At 47.5% G+C, this 17756-nt stretch overlaps 2 protein-coding genes across 3 annotated transcripts; one reads left to right on the top strand and one right to left on the bottom strand.

Annotated features, from left to right (window-relative positions):
- Positions 1–1377: 1377 nt before the first annotated feature.
- On the bottom strand, positions 1378–9271 carry Lrcol1 (leucine rich colipase like 1). The gene is given in 6 exon segments (XM_036171679.1): positions 1378–1467; positions 1601–1723; positions 1825–1950; positions 2209–2259; positions 3366–3443; positions 9209–9271. Coding segments are annotated over 6 exon segments (531 nt in total).
- Positions 9272–14151: 4880 nt separating this feature from the next.
- P2rx2 (purinergic receptor P2X 2) lies at positions 14152–17756 on the top strand. Of its 2 annotated transcripts, XM_036172224.1 has the most exons (12): positions 14152–14407; positions 14552–14687; positions 14782–14853; positions 14931–15006; positions 15110–15206; positions 15327–15407; positions 15516–15654; positions 15964–16094; positions 16235–16328; positions 16835–16900; positions 16978–17055; positions 17263–17756. In XM_036172224.1, the coding sequence occupies exons 1-12, from the start codon at positions 14232–14234 to the stop codon at positions 17365–17367; spliced, it is 1251 nt and encodes a 416-aa protein (XP_036028117.1). In that variant the 5' UTR covers positions 14152–14231; the 3' UTR covers positions 17368–17756. The 2 variants fall into 2 exon arrangements, with proteins under 2 accessions (XP_036028117.1, XP_036028115.1); XM_036172222.1 differs by having other exon boundaries at positions 16978–17756.

Here is a 17756-nt window from a genome sequence, read left to right on the forward strand (position 1 = left end):
GTAAACCTGGGTCAAAGTTGGAGGGTAAGGAGGACCCCAGCAGCTCACGCTGGAGAAGCTGCCAAATAAAGACAGCCTATATGGAAACAGGTCTGGTGCTCCGGAAAGTCCAGCATGGCTGACCCTGGGGCCGGGACTAGCTTGTGTTATATAGTATGGCTACAGGCAGTTTGTTCAAGGCAAACTTTTCCTATGGGATGGCCAACTTATATTTACCTCCAGTGACAAAACTCAGGACCACAGCTTTGTCATGGAGACTGCTGCAGGATGTCAGGGGCCGGTGCAGTGGCCATCCTGAAAGTTCTGCCCCTCTCTCACTCTCCATAGGTAATAATGGCCATAGAGCCACAACTGCTATAGAGCTGAGCAGACCCCAATGGGTCTTCCGTGTTTCTAAAGATTTTCATGCTTTTATTATTGAAAAAAACATGGGCTGGACAAGGTACTTCCTCATCAATATCAGTAGTTTTTATTTATGTGTAGTAATTGAGCAGCAATCCTATGATTTGTCCCCAGAAGCTTCATGCTGTGGGACTCAAGATCATATTAACATTAACAGACATCTCTAATCCCTACAGATTTTCAGAACCCCAAAAAGGAAACGGTGTGGATGTGAGCAGAGCACTCTCTGTTCTCTGAAGTCCAGTTTCAGCTCTGTGTCGCACAAGCTCATGTTCATTCACTAAAGGACAGCAAAGATCAGAGAGAAAAATCTCACCAGCTTGATCCTAAGCACTAACCACAGCACCCTTGTCCAGGCACAGACACTGTGGATGAGACTGCCTGACTCTTTCTTTCATTTAAACTGTGTCAGGATGTCCCACGTGGTAATCAAGGTAAAGCAGACCCAACAGGCAGGGCTCTCCTGCCAGGTGCCATATCCTTAACCTTAGGAGCTATAGACCCCTGCGCACCAACAGTATTATGATGTCTAACAGCAAAATATGTACTTAACTCCACATGGCACCCACGGTATACGCACCCATGCACACAGTCATGCCGCTGACTCCCACAAGCCCCCGTTCTCCATAGCCATTGTTCTGCCAGCTTTTGTCCTCTGGCTCTGCTAAGGGCCAGTAGGAAGTAGAAGAGAAGGAGAGAAGTCGGGAGACTCTTTCTGCTTGGCAGTTGTAATGGTTCCCTTACTTGATAGACGCCACAGACAGACAGACAGACTGAGAGAGAGACAGACAGACAGACAGAGACAGAGCTATGAGACAGAGACAGACAGACACAACACATATGCACAGCAACAGACACACACTCTTGTGGGCCTGAAGACTGGGTCTGTCTGCTCCAGCTCTTGGCAGTTCCAACACCAGCTGCTTCCTGGCTTGCAAATGTCTGGTCCCTCCAGGTGGGATCAACAGGCCTTTATCATTGCGTATCTTCACACCCAGAGGGCTCAGTGCCTGGTCCAGGAACCGTGCCCCCCTCTCCCCGAGTCTGCTCCAGCTGTCTCCTCCACTTTATGGAGGAGATGGACACTAACTACAGGCAGCCACTGTGCCCTCTGTTGGTGGGATTTGGTTTTACACACAACCCCCAACCCCCCTCCCCTCTACAGCTTCAGTGGGTGGGGGTTGGGGTGGCAACTTACCAGGGGCAGGCACAAGGCCAGCAGGCCGGTTCTCTTTGTGCAGTGGGGAGTGCTGTCCTCGCTCAGTGGGAGGCAGCACAGGCTCCAGCACTCCGAATGGCTTTGGCATTCGTCCCCTTCTTGCTGGAGAGAGATGGTCAGATAGCCCCAGTGAGGTTGTTCCTCTCACCAGGGGCCCCGCCCCCACGGAGTGGCCCCTCACCTGTCCCTTGCTCCATGCTCACCTTGCGCCAAGATACACACTGCAAGAAGATGGACTTGGCTGAGCAGAACTTGTTTGGCCTGTGGCTGGTCCTGATACAGCACTTGCTGCGGCATTCTGAGTGTTCTTCACAGAGGTGCCCATTGGTCTGTGAGGGAGCAGGAGACCAGCATTCTGTGCTGCCAGAGACCTTCTTCCCTCTACCACCCTTGGGGACCCCCTGACCCCCCCCCCCCAGGCTCCACTTCGTCAAGCTCATCCAAAAGCAGGTAGGAGTCGCCAGAAAGTGTCCCTTGCTGGTTTCTCTCCCTCTCTAGATGTCACTAGGGACCCCAGTCATCTTCCTCCAGGGCACACATGGTCTTGGGGGGGGTGCAGATTGTCTATGGGTTCAAGCTGTTATGACACAGCAGATGCTCTGACACTTGGAATTGTGTTCACACATCTTTCTGGTCCTCTGAAACTTCCAGATTCTGTTACCTACTCCAGGGCAGTTGGGCAGACCCAGTCCCCAGAACTGACTCTCCATTCAGACTGCCTCTACCCACTCCGGCTTCCTTAAATCAACTACTCTTCAACTCAAGTCTGACCTGGAAAAGGGGAAGACAGAAAAGGTAGATGGTACTAGGGAAGGTGAGGAGTGGGGAGAGAGTGCAAGAGAGCGTGAGTCCAGCAGGAGTGGTGCTCACTTTCCATCCCAGCACTCAGGAGGCACAGGCAGGCAAATCTCTGAGTTCAAGGCCAGCCTTGGTCTACAGAGTGCATTCCAGCACAGCAAAGACTACACAGAGAAACCTGGTCTCAATAATTAATTAATACCCCCCCAAGAGTATCTGTTATAGGTGCACAGGAGGTAAACTGAGGCACAGAAGAGGGACCAAGTGGCAGAGCATTAGGGCATAGGCAGGAAGGACTGAACACAAACCTGGTGTGGTCTGGCTCACCTCTGGTGCCAGATGAAGAAACTGATGCTCAGGGACAATCACTTTCCCAAGGCTACACAGTTAGCTCACCAGAAGCTAGCAGAAGAAGACCAGGACGTTCCCCTCAAACAAAAACCCAGCATATTGGCTGTAGGTTAAAGGCAGGGTAACTGCTAAGTTGACTGCAGCCAGAGGTCAGTGAGGAGCCACACCAGGGCACACAGGAGAGAAGGCGGAGAAGAGAATTACAGATCAACAGGAAATAGCGTTGTGTGATTTGGAGGTGTGCACAAAGGCAACCAGGGATATCACATTGCCCAGAAAGGAGTCATGGGAGACTGTACCTTGCCTTCAGGAGCGTTCTGCCAGTCTGCTGTGTCCTTGGGGCTTCCCTGATACATGGGGTTACATGAGGGTCAGATGCAGCAGTGGGGTATAGATCTTCAGATATCTTTATGATTGTGTAACTCATGGTCTGTGTCCTCAAATCCCTCCCCGCTGGGCCTGCCCAGATGGTCCAGGCCCGTCACCTCTGCACCATTGAGGCCCTGGCTTCCCCATCCTGCCATAGGCCTGTGCGAACTAGATTCCAGCCTTCTATCTAATAAGCACGCAGTGGGAAGGCATGGCCTGAGCTCACCTCGTAGGCTAAAGTCATCTTTGTCTTCCTGTTCTGGAATGTGGGTCCATCCCAGAGCAGCAGCAGCAGCAGCAGCAGCTTCCACACCACGGCAGTCATCACGCGGTAGGCCTGCCGGGGTTGTATGGAGTAGGCCCTGCCCTTGGCACCTAGCAAAATATCCCCTTCCCTCCCCAGTACTTTCTCTTATGAAATAGATTTTATAAATAATTAAATGTATTTTTTAATTAATTAAATGTATTTGTATGAGCAGTTTTGGGTTTACAGAAAAAAAATTGTGCATAAGGCCTGGGACTGTGTTTCAGTCAGTGGACTGATAGTCTAGCATATACAATGCCCTCAGTTTGACCCCCAGCAGTGCATAAACATGGCATGACAGTGCATGACTGTACTCCCAGCACTGGGAAGTAGAAGCATGAGGATCTGAAGTTCAGGATTATTTTTTTTTACCCACATAGCAACTTTGAGGCCAGCTTGGACTACTTGACTCTCTCTCTCTCTCTCTCTCTCTCTCTCTCTCTCTCTCTCTCTCTCCAAACAAACAAACAAGTAAAAAAAAACTGTATGCCACACACTTGGGAGGTGGCCACAGGAAGATCTCTGTGAGTTTCAGACCAGCCAGAGCTGCATAGTGAGGCTCTGCCTCAAGATAAATAATAAATAAACAAATGGCTAGAGAGATAGCTTGGAGAGGACCCAGGTTCAATTCCCAGCCCCTCCATGGTTGCTCACCATCATTTGTTAATCCATTTCCAGGGGATCTAATACTTTTTACTCACTTCCTCAGGTACCGACACACACATGGCATACATACATGCATTCTGGATACGTGCGTAAAATAAAAATAAATATCCAGGCAGTGGTGGCACATACCTTTAATCCCTGCACTTGGGAGGCAGAGGCAGGTGGATCTCTGTGAGCTCCAGTCCAGCCTGGTCTACAGAGCAAGTTCCAGGACAGCCAGGAATACACAGAGAAACCCTGTCTTGAAAAACAAAAATAAATAAATATAAAATTAAAACCAAAACAAACCCAAAATTGTGAAGAGAATAGGTTTCTCACACATCTACTTTCTTCCTTAGTCCCCTTTTCTCTTTAGTACTGTGTCACACTAGTGGGGGTGGGGTGATTACACCAATGAACATACAAGGACACACACACTACTGCCCAAATCCAAGGTTCACACTGGGCCTCACACTTGTCAGTCACATGCTTCAGATTTGGACAAATATAGAATAATATATCCACTGTTCACTATCAGCACATCACACGGAGAATTACTTGCTGTTCCTGCTCACCTTCCTGTAGGCAGAAGTTTCCCTGTCCCGGCAGCCATTTCCAAATTACCACATAGAGGCTTATATTAATTATAAATGCTCAGTCAATAGCTCAGACTTGTTACTAACTATCTCTTACACTTAAATAAACCCATATTTTGCCAGGTGGTAGTGGCAAAGCACCAATCTACTTCAGAAAAGATAATGGGCATTGAAAAACTCTGTGTGGAATTTGTTTTCTTTATGGCAAAAGCTAGCCATATGGGCTAGAAACTGCCCTTGCTTCAATTGCTGACAGTTACTGTCCAAACTGGACCAGCAGGAGCAGACATGTCTCATTGTCGTGAAAAGCCTTAGGTTATTAAACATTAAATGCCACATTATGTAGGTCTTTGAAGTGTTTTAAGACCATTTATCTCAATGTGCCTGTTTATGTATGACCTTGAAACATACCTAATATGACTATAAGTTTGATTATTATAGATAACTATTAATCTGTATTCCTTAATTATGCATTACATTTTTAAATGATCTGTATAAACATAATACCTTAAACAACAGTAGAAATATACATATAGTATAACAAAATTAACTTTAAATTTGTATCAATAAGCCAAAATACATACCAATATAAAATAATTAAGATTAATAGATATTTTTTGGATTAAAGTAGATTCAATAATGTACCCTTTTATCTTACCTTTTTTTTGTTTTGTTTTGTTTTTTTTTTTGTGTGTGTAATAGCTCTGGCTGTCCTGGAACTCACTCTGTAGACCAGTTTGAGGCTGGCCTCAAACTCACAGAGATCCACCTGCCTTCCAAGTGCTGGGATTAAAGGCATGTGCACAACTACCCGGCATTTCCGTACCCCCATTTTCTTTTCAAAACAAGATCCCTGAATCTAATCTCCTTTGTTCAGCCTTTTTCCTGACTATTAGCAATAACAACTTGTACCCACCACCCCCCCCTTAAATGGTAATAAATATCCATGACCCATCTTTTGAGAATGTGGGCATAGTTCTCTGCTGATTGGGAGTGCTGGTAATCTTTGAGGAGCCCTGAGAAAATTTAGGGTTATGGTCAAGTCCTGACTGGAGTATGCTGTGAGGTTAGATCATCTTAGCCAGCAGCCTGGAAGCTGTTCTGGATGCAGAACTCAGAGGAAACTGCAACAGAGGCACTCTGAAGTGTTGGATCATCTGGGCCATTTGTTCCCATTGGAGGTTTTTCAGGGGAGTCCTCCTCGATTAAACCTGGTTTTTCTTAACCAGAAATGAATCCACAGCCTCTCACTTCCTGTGGAAATAAAAGCATGACCTCTCCCCCAAAGTAACACATCTTTTGACTTAAATTTTGAAGTCAAGATAATTTTAAAATATATAGGTTGGTTTAATATAGCAGTTTTCATAATCCAAGGTCTTTCAGCTGCCAAAAATTTTAAAGACAACACAACAATATACATAATCCAGACTCTCTGTGTATTTTCCATCTTTATGTGGCTTATTATATTTTTTATTACTCTATTTCTTTTTTTATTTTTTTTGGGGGGGGGGGTTGAGACAGGATTTCTCTGTATAGCTTTGGAGCCTGTCCTGGAACTCTCTCTGTAGACCAGGCTGGCCTTGAATCCACAGAGAACTGCCTGCCCCTGCCTCCCCGAGTGCTGGAATTAAAGGTGTGCACCACCACTGCCCGGCACTTTATTCTTTTTTAAGGACTTTCTTTACCCTTCTTTTCTTTTTTTTTTTAATAACAGTGGGGATTTTTTTTTAGATTTATTTATTTATTATACATGCAGTGTTCTCCCCGATATATCCCTGCAGGCCAGAAGAGGCACCAGATCTCATTCCAGATGGTTGTGAGCCACCATATGGGGTCTGGGAATTGAACTCAGGACCTTTGGAAGAGCAGCCAGTGCTCTTAACCTCTGAGCCATCCCTCCAGCCTCCTTTTTTCTTTTCTATCCCAAGCCTACATGTATTTTTAAACACACTATGACCTGTTTAGAAGCTCTTTGTCTGAATCTGTCCTTTGTGCATCTGTAACCTTTTTTTTTTTTTTTTTGTCTGCATGAGCTAAAAAAAAAAAAAAAAAAAAAAACAAAAAACTGCTGTATAACTTAGATCGTGGCATGCTGGTACTGCCTCCCCACCTCCCCAGTCGCCAGTCCCTGAGAGGCTAGTCTCATGATGGAGGTATGTTTATCACCAGCTCTGGGAGCCTTGTTTACTGCCCAAACTATAGGGAGTTTCTGGGTCCATGCCACCCAGAGTAGTGTACCATATAAGCGTTTGGTAGTAGAACCTCTTAAAAGAGCCCCATATAAGCGTTTGGTAGTAGGACCTCTTAAAAGAGCCCCATATAAGCGTTTGGTAGTAGGACCTCTTAAAAGAGCCATCCATTTTTGCCACTAGCACCAAGCCAGGAAGCTTTCTTTTAAAGGAGTTGTGCCTCTGTTCACTGCCAGCAAACAGAGCACCCAAGAGAAAAGACACCTACCAAGAAGACACACTTGACTCTATTCTTGTGTGTCTAGAACCCTTTTTTAAGCCTTGTCAGGTTTTATGTGGAAATTTCAGCCCCACATTTAGTACCAGATGCAGGTAGAAGTTTCCCTGTCTGGGCAGCTGTTTCCAAATTATCACACAGAGATTTATATTAATTATAAATGATTGGCCAATATCTCAGGCTTGTTACTAACTAGCTCTTACACTTAAATTAACCCATATTTCCATTTATGTTTTGCCACATAGCTCATCCTTCCCGCTGTCCACCAAGACTATTTCTGGTTTTTCTCTTTTCCTGTTTCTGTAGTTCAGTTTTTTCCAGAAGGCTCAAGCTGGAACCACAGTCTGTGGCTTTTCAGAATGGTTTATTTCATTTAGGTTAGGGATCTTCTGTGTCTTTTCCTGATTTGATAGCTCAGTTCCTTTTTCCCTTTTTTGTTTGTTTGTTTTTTGAGACAGCGTTTCTCTGTATTCCTGGCTGTCCTGGAACTTGCTCTGTAGATCAGGCTGTAGACTCACAGAGATCCACTTGCCTCTGCCCCTCTGCCTCTACCTCCTGAGTGCTAGAATTAAAGATGTGTGCTACCACTGCCCAGCCAGCTCACTTCCTTTTAACACTGAATGGAAGTTTGACTTTATTTTTAAAGATTTATTTATTTATTTATTTATTTATTTATTTATTTATTTATTTATTTAGAGTGTGTGCGTGCGTGCGTGCGCGTGCGCGCACCTGTGGGCAGATACCAGAAGTCAACCTTGGTTCTCTGGACATAATCAACCTTGGTTTTTTGAGACAGGGTATCTCACTGGAACCTGGGCTGTCTCTGCCTCCCCAGCACTGGAACTAATTACAAGAGAATGCTGCCACATTGAGCTTTTTAATGTGGGTTCTAGGGATGAGACTCAGGTCCTCATGCTTATACATCAAACACTTTATTGATTAGGCTGTACCTCCAGCTTGACCCTGGACTTTAAACAACCCTTCATCCCATTGAAGGGTTATTCCAAGCAATTAATTTAAAAAAGATTTATTTTATGAGGATGTGTGTTTTCCCTGCATGTATGTGTGCATACCACATATATGCCTGGTATCTGTGGAGTTCCAGAAGAGGGCGTAGAATTCCCTGGACCTGAAGTGAAGTATGGTTGTGAGTCACCATGTAGGTGCTGGGCACCGACAAGAACAGCACATGCTCTTAACTGTTGAGCCATCTCTTCAGTCCCTTGTGTTTGTTTTTTTAAGGCAGACTCTCAAAGTATAGCCCAGGCTAGCCTTAAATGTAGTAGCCCAGGCCAGCCTTGAATATAGTAGCCCAGGCTGGCCTCGAATGTATGATCGTTCTGTCTCGGCCTCTCAAGGGCTGAGATTAGAGTTCTGTACCATCAGGAATGGCTACTGTCATTAGCTTATTAAGCAAGTATCTGTTGTTAAAATGGAGAGTTTGCCTGTATGTCTGGATGTATGGGCCTTCAAGCTCCAGCTTGCTTTCCCCCAAGTTCCCATAGGCCTCTCTCAGAGGAGCCTTCTCTGATTGGCCATGTAGAAACCCTGTTTGTGGTACATGTGGGTTTTTGTTTGTTTGTTTTACTGTAAGGGATCCAATACCTTGGTTTGTGCACATCTCCAGCTCTCCTTAGGAGCTCATTCCATGGAGCCAAGCCCTATCCCTCTGTCTGGCATGTTATGGCACTCAGATGTTCACTAAGCATATGACCATTGATTCTCTCTGGCATCGCTCTCCTCTCCACAGACAGATGAGACAGCTTTGTCTGGGGTGATTGGGCATGGCCTGGGAAAAGGCCAGAACCCAGTGGCCATCAAGAAGCTACACAGGACTTTTTAAATTAAATTATGAGGAAGACATATTTCTCTTCTTGTTAGAATGGTAAGGGAAAAATCTAATAGACAACAGAATAATAGAAGCAGTAAGAAAATTTAGAAAATTTCCAGACAAGATCAACTTAAAACATATGCTAGACTTAAATAACAGAATCATAGAAACTAGGACCTCCCTAACATCATGGGATAACTAAGTTATTTAAGATGAAGAAAGGTGACAATTAGTGCTCAAGTCTTTACCAATAAGGATGTCACATCCTGGCCTCTGGTCACTCTCCACATGTGGTTGTGCAGAACATTCACTGCTGCAGTGTGAACACTGTGCAAAGGGCCTCCGGGCTTTTACTGGCAGTCACTTAGTAGAACAAGGAAACATCCCATATGGTATTTGCAGGACCACAGCCTTGGGCAGAGAGTTGTTGATGTGCAGAGGGAAATTACATCCAACTACCTAAATTCTATCTGTATTTCCAGGTGCAATGCTGGTCATCAAAGAAGAACAGAGGAACTGGTCCCAGGGGCTCAACTCTCTTTCCAGCTACTAGGGAGCCTAAGGCAGGAGAATTACAAATTCAAGGACAGCCTAGGCAACTTAAAAAAAGGGGGGGGGGGCTGGAAATGTAGTTTAGAGATTAGAGTTCTTGCTTAACATGTGTGAGACCCTGGGTTTAGTCCTCAGCATCTAAAGAAAAAAGGTAACTGGTGATCTGAGAGAAGCTGATCCTATGAAAGGCAGGCTCTTGAGAGCCAAGAATGACCTGTACTGCAATCCCATAGTTTAAGGATAGCAGGGGGAGGTGGCTGGAGAGATGGCTCAGTGGTTAAGAGGGAATTTGCTGCTCTTGCAGAGAACCCAGTTTTTTGGTGTTTTTTTTTTTTTTTTCCCCAGAACCCATATGGCTGCTTTACAACTGGCTATAATTCCAGTTCCAAAGGATCTGGTGCCCTCTTCTGGCTAGGTATGCATACAGTGCACAGACATACATGCAGGCAGAACACTCATACACATACAATAAATATTTTTGTTGTTGTTGTTGTGCTGTCCCCCCACGTCCCAGCTGAGGACCGAACCCAGGGCCTTGTGCTTGCTAGGCAAGTGCTCTACCACTGAGCTAAATCTCCAACCCTAATAAATATTTTTTTGAATTGAAAGGCAAAGTCAGGAAAGAAAGAGGCCAAATGAAGGAGTGTAAAATCAGAAGCATGCCATCCTCCTCCCTTCTTGGCCTCCTCATAGGCACTGAGAACTTCATAGCTCCTGACGCGTGATCCTAATTAGTCTTATCAATAAAAACCAGGAGTCAAATATAGGGGTAATAACCTGAAAGATCAGAGAAGCAAAGGAGTGGCTACCAGTGACTTCTTACTTCTCTGGATCCTCAGACCAAAAGGGAGCCTCTGATCTCCAGGCAAGCTTTATTTGTCAGAAGATAAACAAAATATCATACAACACTCTCCTGAACTGTTTCTGCTCAGCTTGTTCTTGTTGTAGGTCATGGCCCTTGCTTCTTTGTGTGTTTTTATTTTGGTGTGCCCTAAACCTTGAATGATGTGCTGTGGATGGCCTGGACTCCTTTGTCTCCAAGAACAGTGTCTATTCATCTCAACAAGCAGTTAATGGGCCTGGGCTGGTCCAAGTCTGATTCTGTGTGTATGGCACAAGCAGGGAACTGCTAAGTGCAAAGGTTACCAGATATTCAGGCAGAGTCTATGTGCAGAATTTTGGGACTTTGGGACATGCCTTTTCCCCTTCCCTTCTCACATCTGGCTTCTATGGCCTTGAGAAGTATAACATGTGGCAGCTGCCTTTCTCTCAAGAACAAGACATAGTGCTTCCCTTTCTGCCCACAAGTATCTCTTTCCTCTGCACCTCTGAATCTTCAGAGTCACTTTTCTGTTTTCTCTGCTGTTATCACTGCTATCTGTGAGAGGGTTGTTCTCATGCCAGAGGCTGCTCGGAGTTGACAAAGCGTGGTGTGCTGGTGGGATGAACCATAGAACATCTTTCCTATCTTCCCCATGATGTGAGCAGAATGGAACAATTCTGCCCTCATTCCAGTCTAATAGAAGATAAGAAACATGCCCAGTGTGATTACTTACAATGTCACTTGTGGGAGCCACAGAGGTTTCCTAGTGAGATCTGAGCTCGCTTTACCAGCAGGGCGGCATAAAAGGAAGATTAGACCACGGGCCTGGGTACCAGCTGTTTGGAAGGGTCTACATTTAGTTGTATCTGCAAGAGGGAGGTCCAGAGATGGTGGTGCAAATCTCTAATCCTAGTACTAGATAAGAGGCAGAGGCAATCATATCTTTGTTAGTTCAAGGTTAACCTGGTCTACATATCAAGTTGCAGGCCAGCCAGGGTTGCACGTGAGAACTTGTCTCAAAAAAAACAAAACAAAACAAAAAAACTATAAAAAAAGCCATTGTTAGGGAGGGGGGACTCATTGTTTCAACATGTCTGATATAATCCTACTCAGTTTTGTCTTAAAAAACTTCCATGCCGGGCGGTGGTGGCGCAGGCCTTTAATCCCAGCACTTGGGAGGCAGAGCCAGGCAGATTTCTGTGAGTTCAAGGCTAGCCTGGTCTACAGAGTGAGTTCCAGGAAAGGCACAAAGCTACACAGAGAAACCCTGTCTCCAGGGGAAAAAAAAAAACAAAACTTCCACATGTGGCTGGAGAGATGGACTACTGATAGATACAAGGATAAATGGGGCTGGGTGGTGGTGGTGCACGCCTTTAATCCTAGCACTTGCACTTTGGAGACAGAGCAGATGAATCTCTGTGAGTTTGAGGCCGGCCTGGTCTACAAAGCGAGTTCCAGGACAGCACCAAAGCTACACAAAGAAACCCTGTCTCAAAAAAAAAAAAAAGATAAATAAATGGATGTGTTCTATACATACACACCACAACACAGGAAAGCCTTGAGGACACCATGCTGAATAAATTAGGTAGTCACAGAAGGGCGAATACTGTATGACCCCACTTACGTGAGGGCCCTGGAGTCATCAACTCCATCAAGACAGATGGTAGGGTGGTGCCAGGGCCTAGAAAGGCAGTGTTTAATGGGAAGAGATGCTCTGTGGGGGGATGGAGAGCTTTCCAGGGACCTTTGAGACCAGGCTACACCCTTCTCTAAGTTATTCCATATTGTATAAAACAGGGTTTTCAGGCTGTGCATTGCCCTAGAAGAAGCCATTATACAATTAACTTTTCACTCTGTTTTGAGGGGAAAGAGATAATTGCAGCCACTGGGTAGACCAGAAACTAACTAGCTCCTCTTTCCTGTCAGGTTCCACCCATCCAGGACAGACTAATAGGACTTTTTCCTGGGGAAAGAGAGAAGTCTTTGGTAGTAGTGCTGAGTACCCAGAGGTCCTACCTCCCTGCCTCGGATCCACTTGCTCCTCTGTGCAGAGCGAGACCAGCCAAACTGCAGTTTCCAGAACAGACGTCAGCCCTGAAGCAGAGGTTGTTAGTTAGCCAAGGAAACAGCCCTCCAGTCTCTGAGTGGTAGCTCCACTCGCCTCTGCTTTAGCTTCCTGCCCCACCCCTCAGCACAGAACCTCTATGCATAGACACAGTCTACCACCACAGCTTCCCTGCTGTCTGCCTGTTCCAGGACTAGCCACGATCCTAGTGGGTGTGTAGGACACTGGCTCTTTGATGGCCACCCTTCCCAAGGACAACTCCATAGGCACCTAGAGTCCTCCTTTCTCAGCTCCCAGGATTCCACTGTCAGGCACCTGTGTCTGGTGCTGACTCCACCTCTGATTAATAGTCTCACGTTGTTCTCATTTATCAATGCTTCTGTCTGTTCTAGAATGTGTGGGCTGTTCATTCATTTGAGATTTTTTTTTTGCATCGTGTGTGTGTGTGTGTGTGTGTGTGTGTGTGTGTGTGTGTGTGTGTTGTGTCGAGGGACAGGGTTGGAGACTGAACCCAAGGGCTCACAAACATGTGGAAGTACACCACCACTAAGATACTCGGAGGTAAAGCTCCAGCACTCCTTGTTACTTCTTTATGACTGACTTTGTATCAGGTACTTATGACCCTTCTGTTTCAGTCTCCCAAGTGGTGGGATTCCTGGTTTTGCACCACTATGCTTAGCTTTAGGCAAATTAAATCAGGCTTTAGCTGAGAAAGGATGACTCGCAAATCATGGCAGCAAGATCAGTGGAGGTCCTTGGTGGAAAACAGGAGGGTGTATTCAGCTTGATGATTTCAGCTTGAATTAATGGTCTGAGATAGGCTAAGACCAAGCCTTTTGTTACAAAACATTCTCTAAAATTATGCATTCAGCTGTTTGTTCTAAATTAGGTTGCCTTTGCTAATTAAGCACTGGTCAGATTTAATCCAACAGTTCAAATATGTACATGCTTCTGCAACTGTACTATTAACAACAACAAAGAGATGGAGCAACCTACAGGCCTGGGTCTTCCAATAGGATGGAACTATTTCTGGCCTCACCTGAAATACTAGCACATGATAAATTTAGACATAAGTGTTGTATGTCACAGAAAAATCCTGAGACATGAGAGTTTAGGATGGGGAACAGGAATAGCTGCTTCATGGGTAGGGGTTTTATTTTGGGAGTGGAGAACATGTTTTGTATTGTCCAGTGAAGGGAACTGCACAACATTCAGCATGGACTACACCCACTGGATTGTTTATATGCTAAGTGCATCTTATTTCCATAAAAGAAGACGGTTTAAAATCATCTCCCTGTGACATACTAAGATGTCTGGTGTTGCTTCAAATAACCTGGGCTCAGGGGAGACCTAATCAGTTACCAAGAAACAATTTTGGTTTTGGGGATGGGGGTGGGAAACGGAATTACAACACAGTGCTACGCTGTCGGCCCCCCTCCCGCTATGGGGTCCTGTTCTGAGCCTCAAATGTGGAGCTAGCGAGACAGGGCTGCACTTTCCCAATGTGGCACTCTTCTTGGAGCTCTCTAGGCGCCTACCCGGGCCTCTCTTGGCTGGCCTGGCCTCTCCGCCCTCCTTGGCACAAAGCTGGACTTGCGACCCACCAACCACCAGGATGCATTCTAAGCCGCACCCGGCTGCACCTGCAGCTTTCAGGGAGACGGGGATACACAACTCCATCAGCTTTGAAAAAGGATTAGACTGCTACTGTCACAATGGGCGGGGCACGAGGCCACACCCCCCGGCTTGCCCAGGAGAGCAGCGGGTGCGAGGCCCTCAGGCTGCTCTGGTGGACTGAGCAGCTTGGGCCATGGCCGTTGCACAGCCCCGGCTTCCCGCAGGGGCCGCCATGGTCCGGCGCTTGGCCCGGGGTTGCTGGTCCGCGTTCTGGGACTACGAGACGCCCAAGGTGATCGTGGTGCGGAACCGGCGCCTGGGGTTCGTGCACCGCATGGTGCAGTTGCTCATCCTGCTTTACTTCGTGTGGTGCGCGGGCCGGGGCATGGTGGGCAATCGGGAGGAAGGGGATCCTTAGCTGGAGGCATGCGCGGGAGCCCTTAGGGCCCCAGGAGAGGGACGCCCTGTTCTCTCCAGGGTTGCCTCCGGAGCCGGCACCGCCCTGCCCCGCAGGTACGTGTTCATTGTGCAGAAAAGCTACCAGGACAGCGAAACAGGTCCGGAGAGCTCCATCATCACCAAAGTCAAGGGGATCACCATATCGGAGCACAAAGTGTGGGACGTTGAGGAATACGTAAAGCCCCCGGAGGTGCGGCGCTTCCTGCCCCAGGCCCCAAGCTCCTCAGCGGTGTGACTAGTCTGAGTGAGCTGACCCGCCCACCACGCTTTTATTTCTGCACCAGGGGGGCAGTGTGGTCAGCATCATCACCAGGATCGAGGTCACCCCTTCCCAGACCCTGGGAACATGCCCAGAGGTGAGGCGGGTCGAGGGTGGCCTGGGAAACCCTAGGCCAGTTAGAGTCTACCCTCTGACCTGTAGTCTCAACTCTAGAGCATGAAGGTGCACAGTTCCACCTGCCATTCAGATGACGACTGTATCGCCGGGCAGCTGGACATGCAAGGCAATGGTCAGTGTGCACCAGGGACAGTGGGGAAGGCGGCGGCGGCGGGTGGGGGTGGGGGACAGTGTTAGCACTGACCTCAGCTGCTTAATCAGTGTGTGCTCTGCAGGGATTCGGACAGGGCACTGTGTACCCTATTACCATGGGGACTCCAAGACCTGCGAGGTGTCAGCCTGGTGCCCGGTAGAAGACGGAACTTCGGACAAGTATGCAGGGTCCACAGACTTCACTGCTGGTTTCTTTTGTCCTTCCGGGAGAGGGACAGTGTGTCCCCCTCCCTTGGGCTTTGGGGGAAGGGAGACTAAACCCTGTCTGGACCTTTGCAGCCACTTTCTGGGTAAAATGGCACCAAATTTCACCATCCTCATCAAGAACAACATCCACTACCCCAAGTTCAAGTTCTCCAAGTGAGTCTGAGAGGCAGAGTAATATCAAATACAGTGCCCGGGCAGTGTGGAAACTTGTGTTGGAAACCAGGTGTTTACAGTACAGGTCTGTCTTCTGCCACTCCTTAGGGGCAACATTGCAAGCCAGAAGAGTGACTACCTGAAGCACTGCACGTTTGATCAGGACTCTGATCCATACTGTCCCATCTTTAAGCTCGGCTTCATTGTAGAGCAGGCAGGGGAGAACTTCACAGAACTGGCACACAAGGTGAGGGAGGGTGTGGGGACAGTGTGGGTGCCGGCATCTGCTACCCACAAGGGTTTTACTGCGGTTAGCTGCTCCTTCTCTGTCTTGGCCAGCCTTGGCTCTGTTTAGGCAGAAGGGAGAAATGTGATCATGGTCTGTGAACGCACCTGCTCAATTATTGACACCTGGTCCCATGGCTGGTGCTAGTACCTCATTATACCAGACATTCACTCGTTCCCTGAACCTTTGGCTCTGAGCTGAACTGTCTCCCTTTGAGGGTTTTCTGCTCTATGCCCCTCAATGCTCCTTCCTTGGCTCACTTTTCTGCAGGGTGGTGTCATTGGAGTCATCATCAACTGGGACTGTGACCTGGACTTGTCTGAGTCAGAGTGCAACCCCAAATACTCTTTCCGGAGGCTGGACCCCAAGTATGACCCTGCTTCCTCAGGCTACAACTTCAGGTACCTCGCCCTCTGAATGCTTGGGTCATGACGTAGACACGGGTGTCTGCTTTGACTGTAGGTCCACCTGAAGTGGTCCCAAAGAGAGGAAGATGAGTGTCCACGTTCAGTCTGACCGCTTTTGCTTTACTCAACCCTAGGTTTGCCAAGTATTACAAGATAAACGGGACCACCACCAGTCGAACTCTCATCAAAGCCTATGGGATCCGGATCGATGTTATCGTGCATGGGCAGGTAGCAGAGCTGAAGCCCACTGTGGTGATGTAGTGTGCATCCTAATAAAATCTGCCCGAAGATCAGAGACAAAGGAACCTTTTCTAGGACTCCTCAACCTGAAAAGGCCCTAGTTCCTGTCTCCTCACACCTTATATGCCTTTCTCCACCCAGCCATCACTTCCTGGGATTCAAGGCATGTGTGCTTCCCAAGCAAAGGCATGAGATCTCAAAAGCTGGGGTTAAAGGTGTGTGCCACCACTTTCTGGCTCTGTTTTCTCTCCTAGACTGAGTCAATCTCATGTAGTCCGGGGTAGCTTTGAACTCACAGAGATCCAGACGTGTCTCTGCCTCCCAAGTGCTAGGATTAAAGGTGTGTATCACCACTGCCTGGCATCTGTTTGATCTAGTGGCTTGTTGTTCTCTGATCTTCAGGCAAATTTTACTGGGTACACAATAGATCACCACACTTCTGCCACAGCAGCCTATCATGAAGGTCTAACTAAATGCAAGCTTGTTCTCTACAGGCAGGGAAATTCAGTCTCATTCCTACCATCATCAATCTGGCCACTGCGCTGACCTCCATCGGGGTGGTAAGAGATGCACCGGGGGCCTGGGCGGGTTAGGGAGTGCTGATATGCCCTTACCCAGTGGTGCTTGCTGATTGCAGGGCTCCTTTCTGTGCGACTGGATTTTGCTGACGTTCATGAACAAAAACAAGCTCTATAGCCATAAGAAGTTCGACAAGGTGCGTACTCCAAAGCACACCTCAACTAGCTGGCCTGTGACCCTTGCCCTTGTCTTGGGCCAGGTCCCTCCCCCACCTAGTCACTACTCCCAGGATCAGCCACCTAGCCCTCCATCAGGTGGAGGGCCAACTTTGGGAGAAGGGGCAGAGCTACCACTGGCTGTCCAGCCTCCTCGGCCTTGTTCCATCTCTGCTCTGACTGAGCAGGTGGTGGACACTCTTGACCAGCATGTGGGACAAAGGCTTCCTGTCCCTGAGCCCTCCCAACAGGACCCCACATCCACGGACCCCAAAGGTTTGGCTCAACTCTGATCTCATCCTCACTAAGCTGCAGACCTGGATCTGGAGGGCAGAGACAGCCTCAGCTGCTTTGGCAGCCCTAGGGAGGATCTGCACTTTGCAGTAGCCAAGCATGTCTATGTGACTGGGAAACAAGAGACCCTGTGCAAGAGGACAGAGCTTTGCTCTGGCCCAGGCTTATATTCTTCCTCTCCCTAAGGCTTAGGGGAGAACTGGGTTTTTGCCATCTCCTTTGCCAACTAAACTCCTCATAGGATCCCCTTTCCCTTCCTTGCCCACCTATCATACTTTTGTACAGCCTTCTGGGACCCAAAATCAGAGCTAAGTCCTTCTGTTGTATAATAATTCTAAGTCCTCCTTTAGAAGTCATAGTATGCTGAAATCAATAAACCAGTGATGAG

This window comes from Onychomys torridus, chromosome 22 (assembly GCF_903995425.1).
Source record: "Onychomys torridus chromosome 22, mOncTor1.1, whole genome shotgun sequence".
NCBI classification, from domain to species: domain Eukaryota; kingdom Metazoa; phylum Chordata; class Mammalia; order Rodentia; family Cricetidae; genus Onychomys; species Onychomys torridus.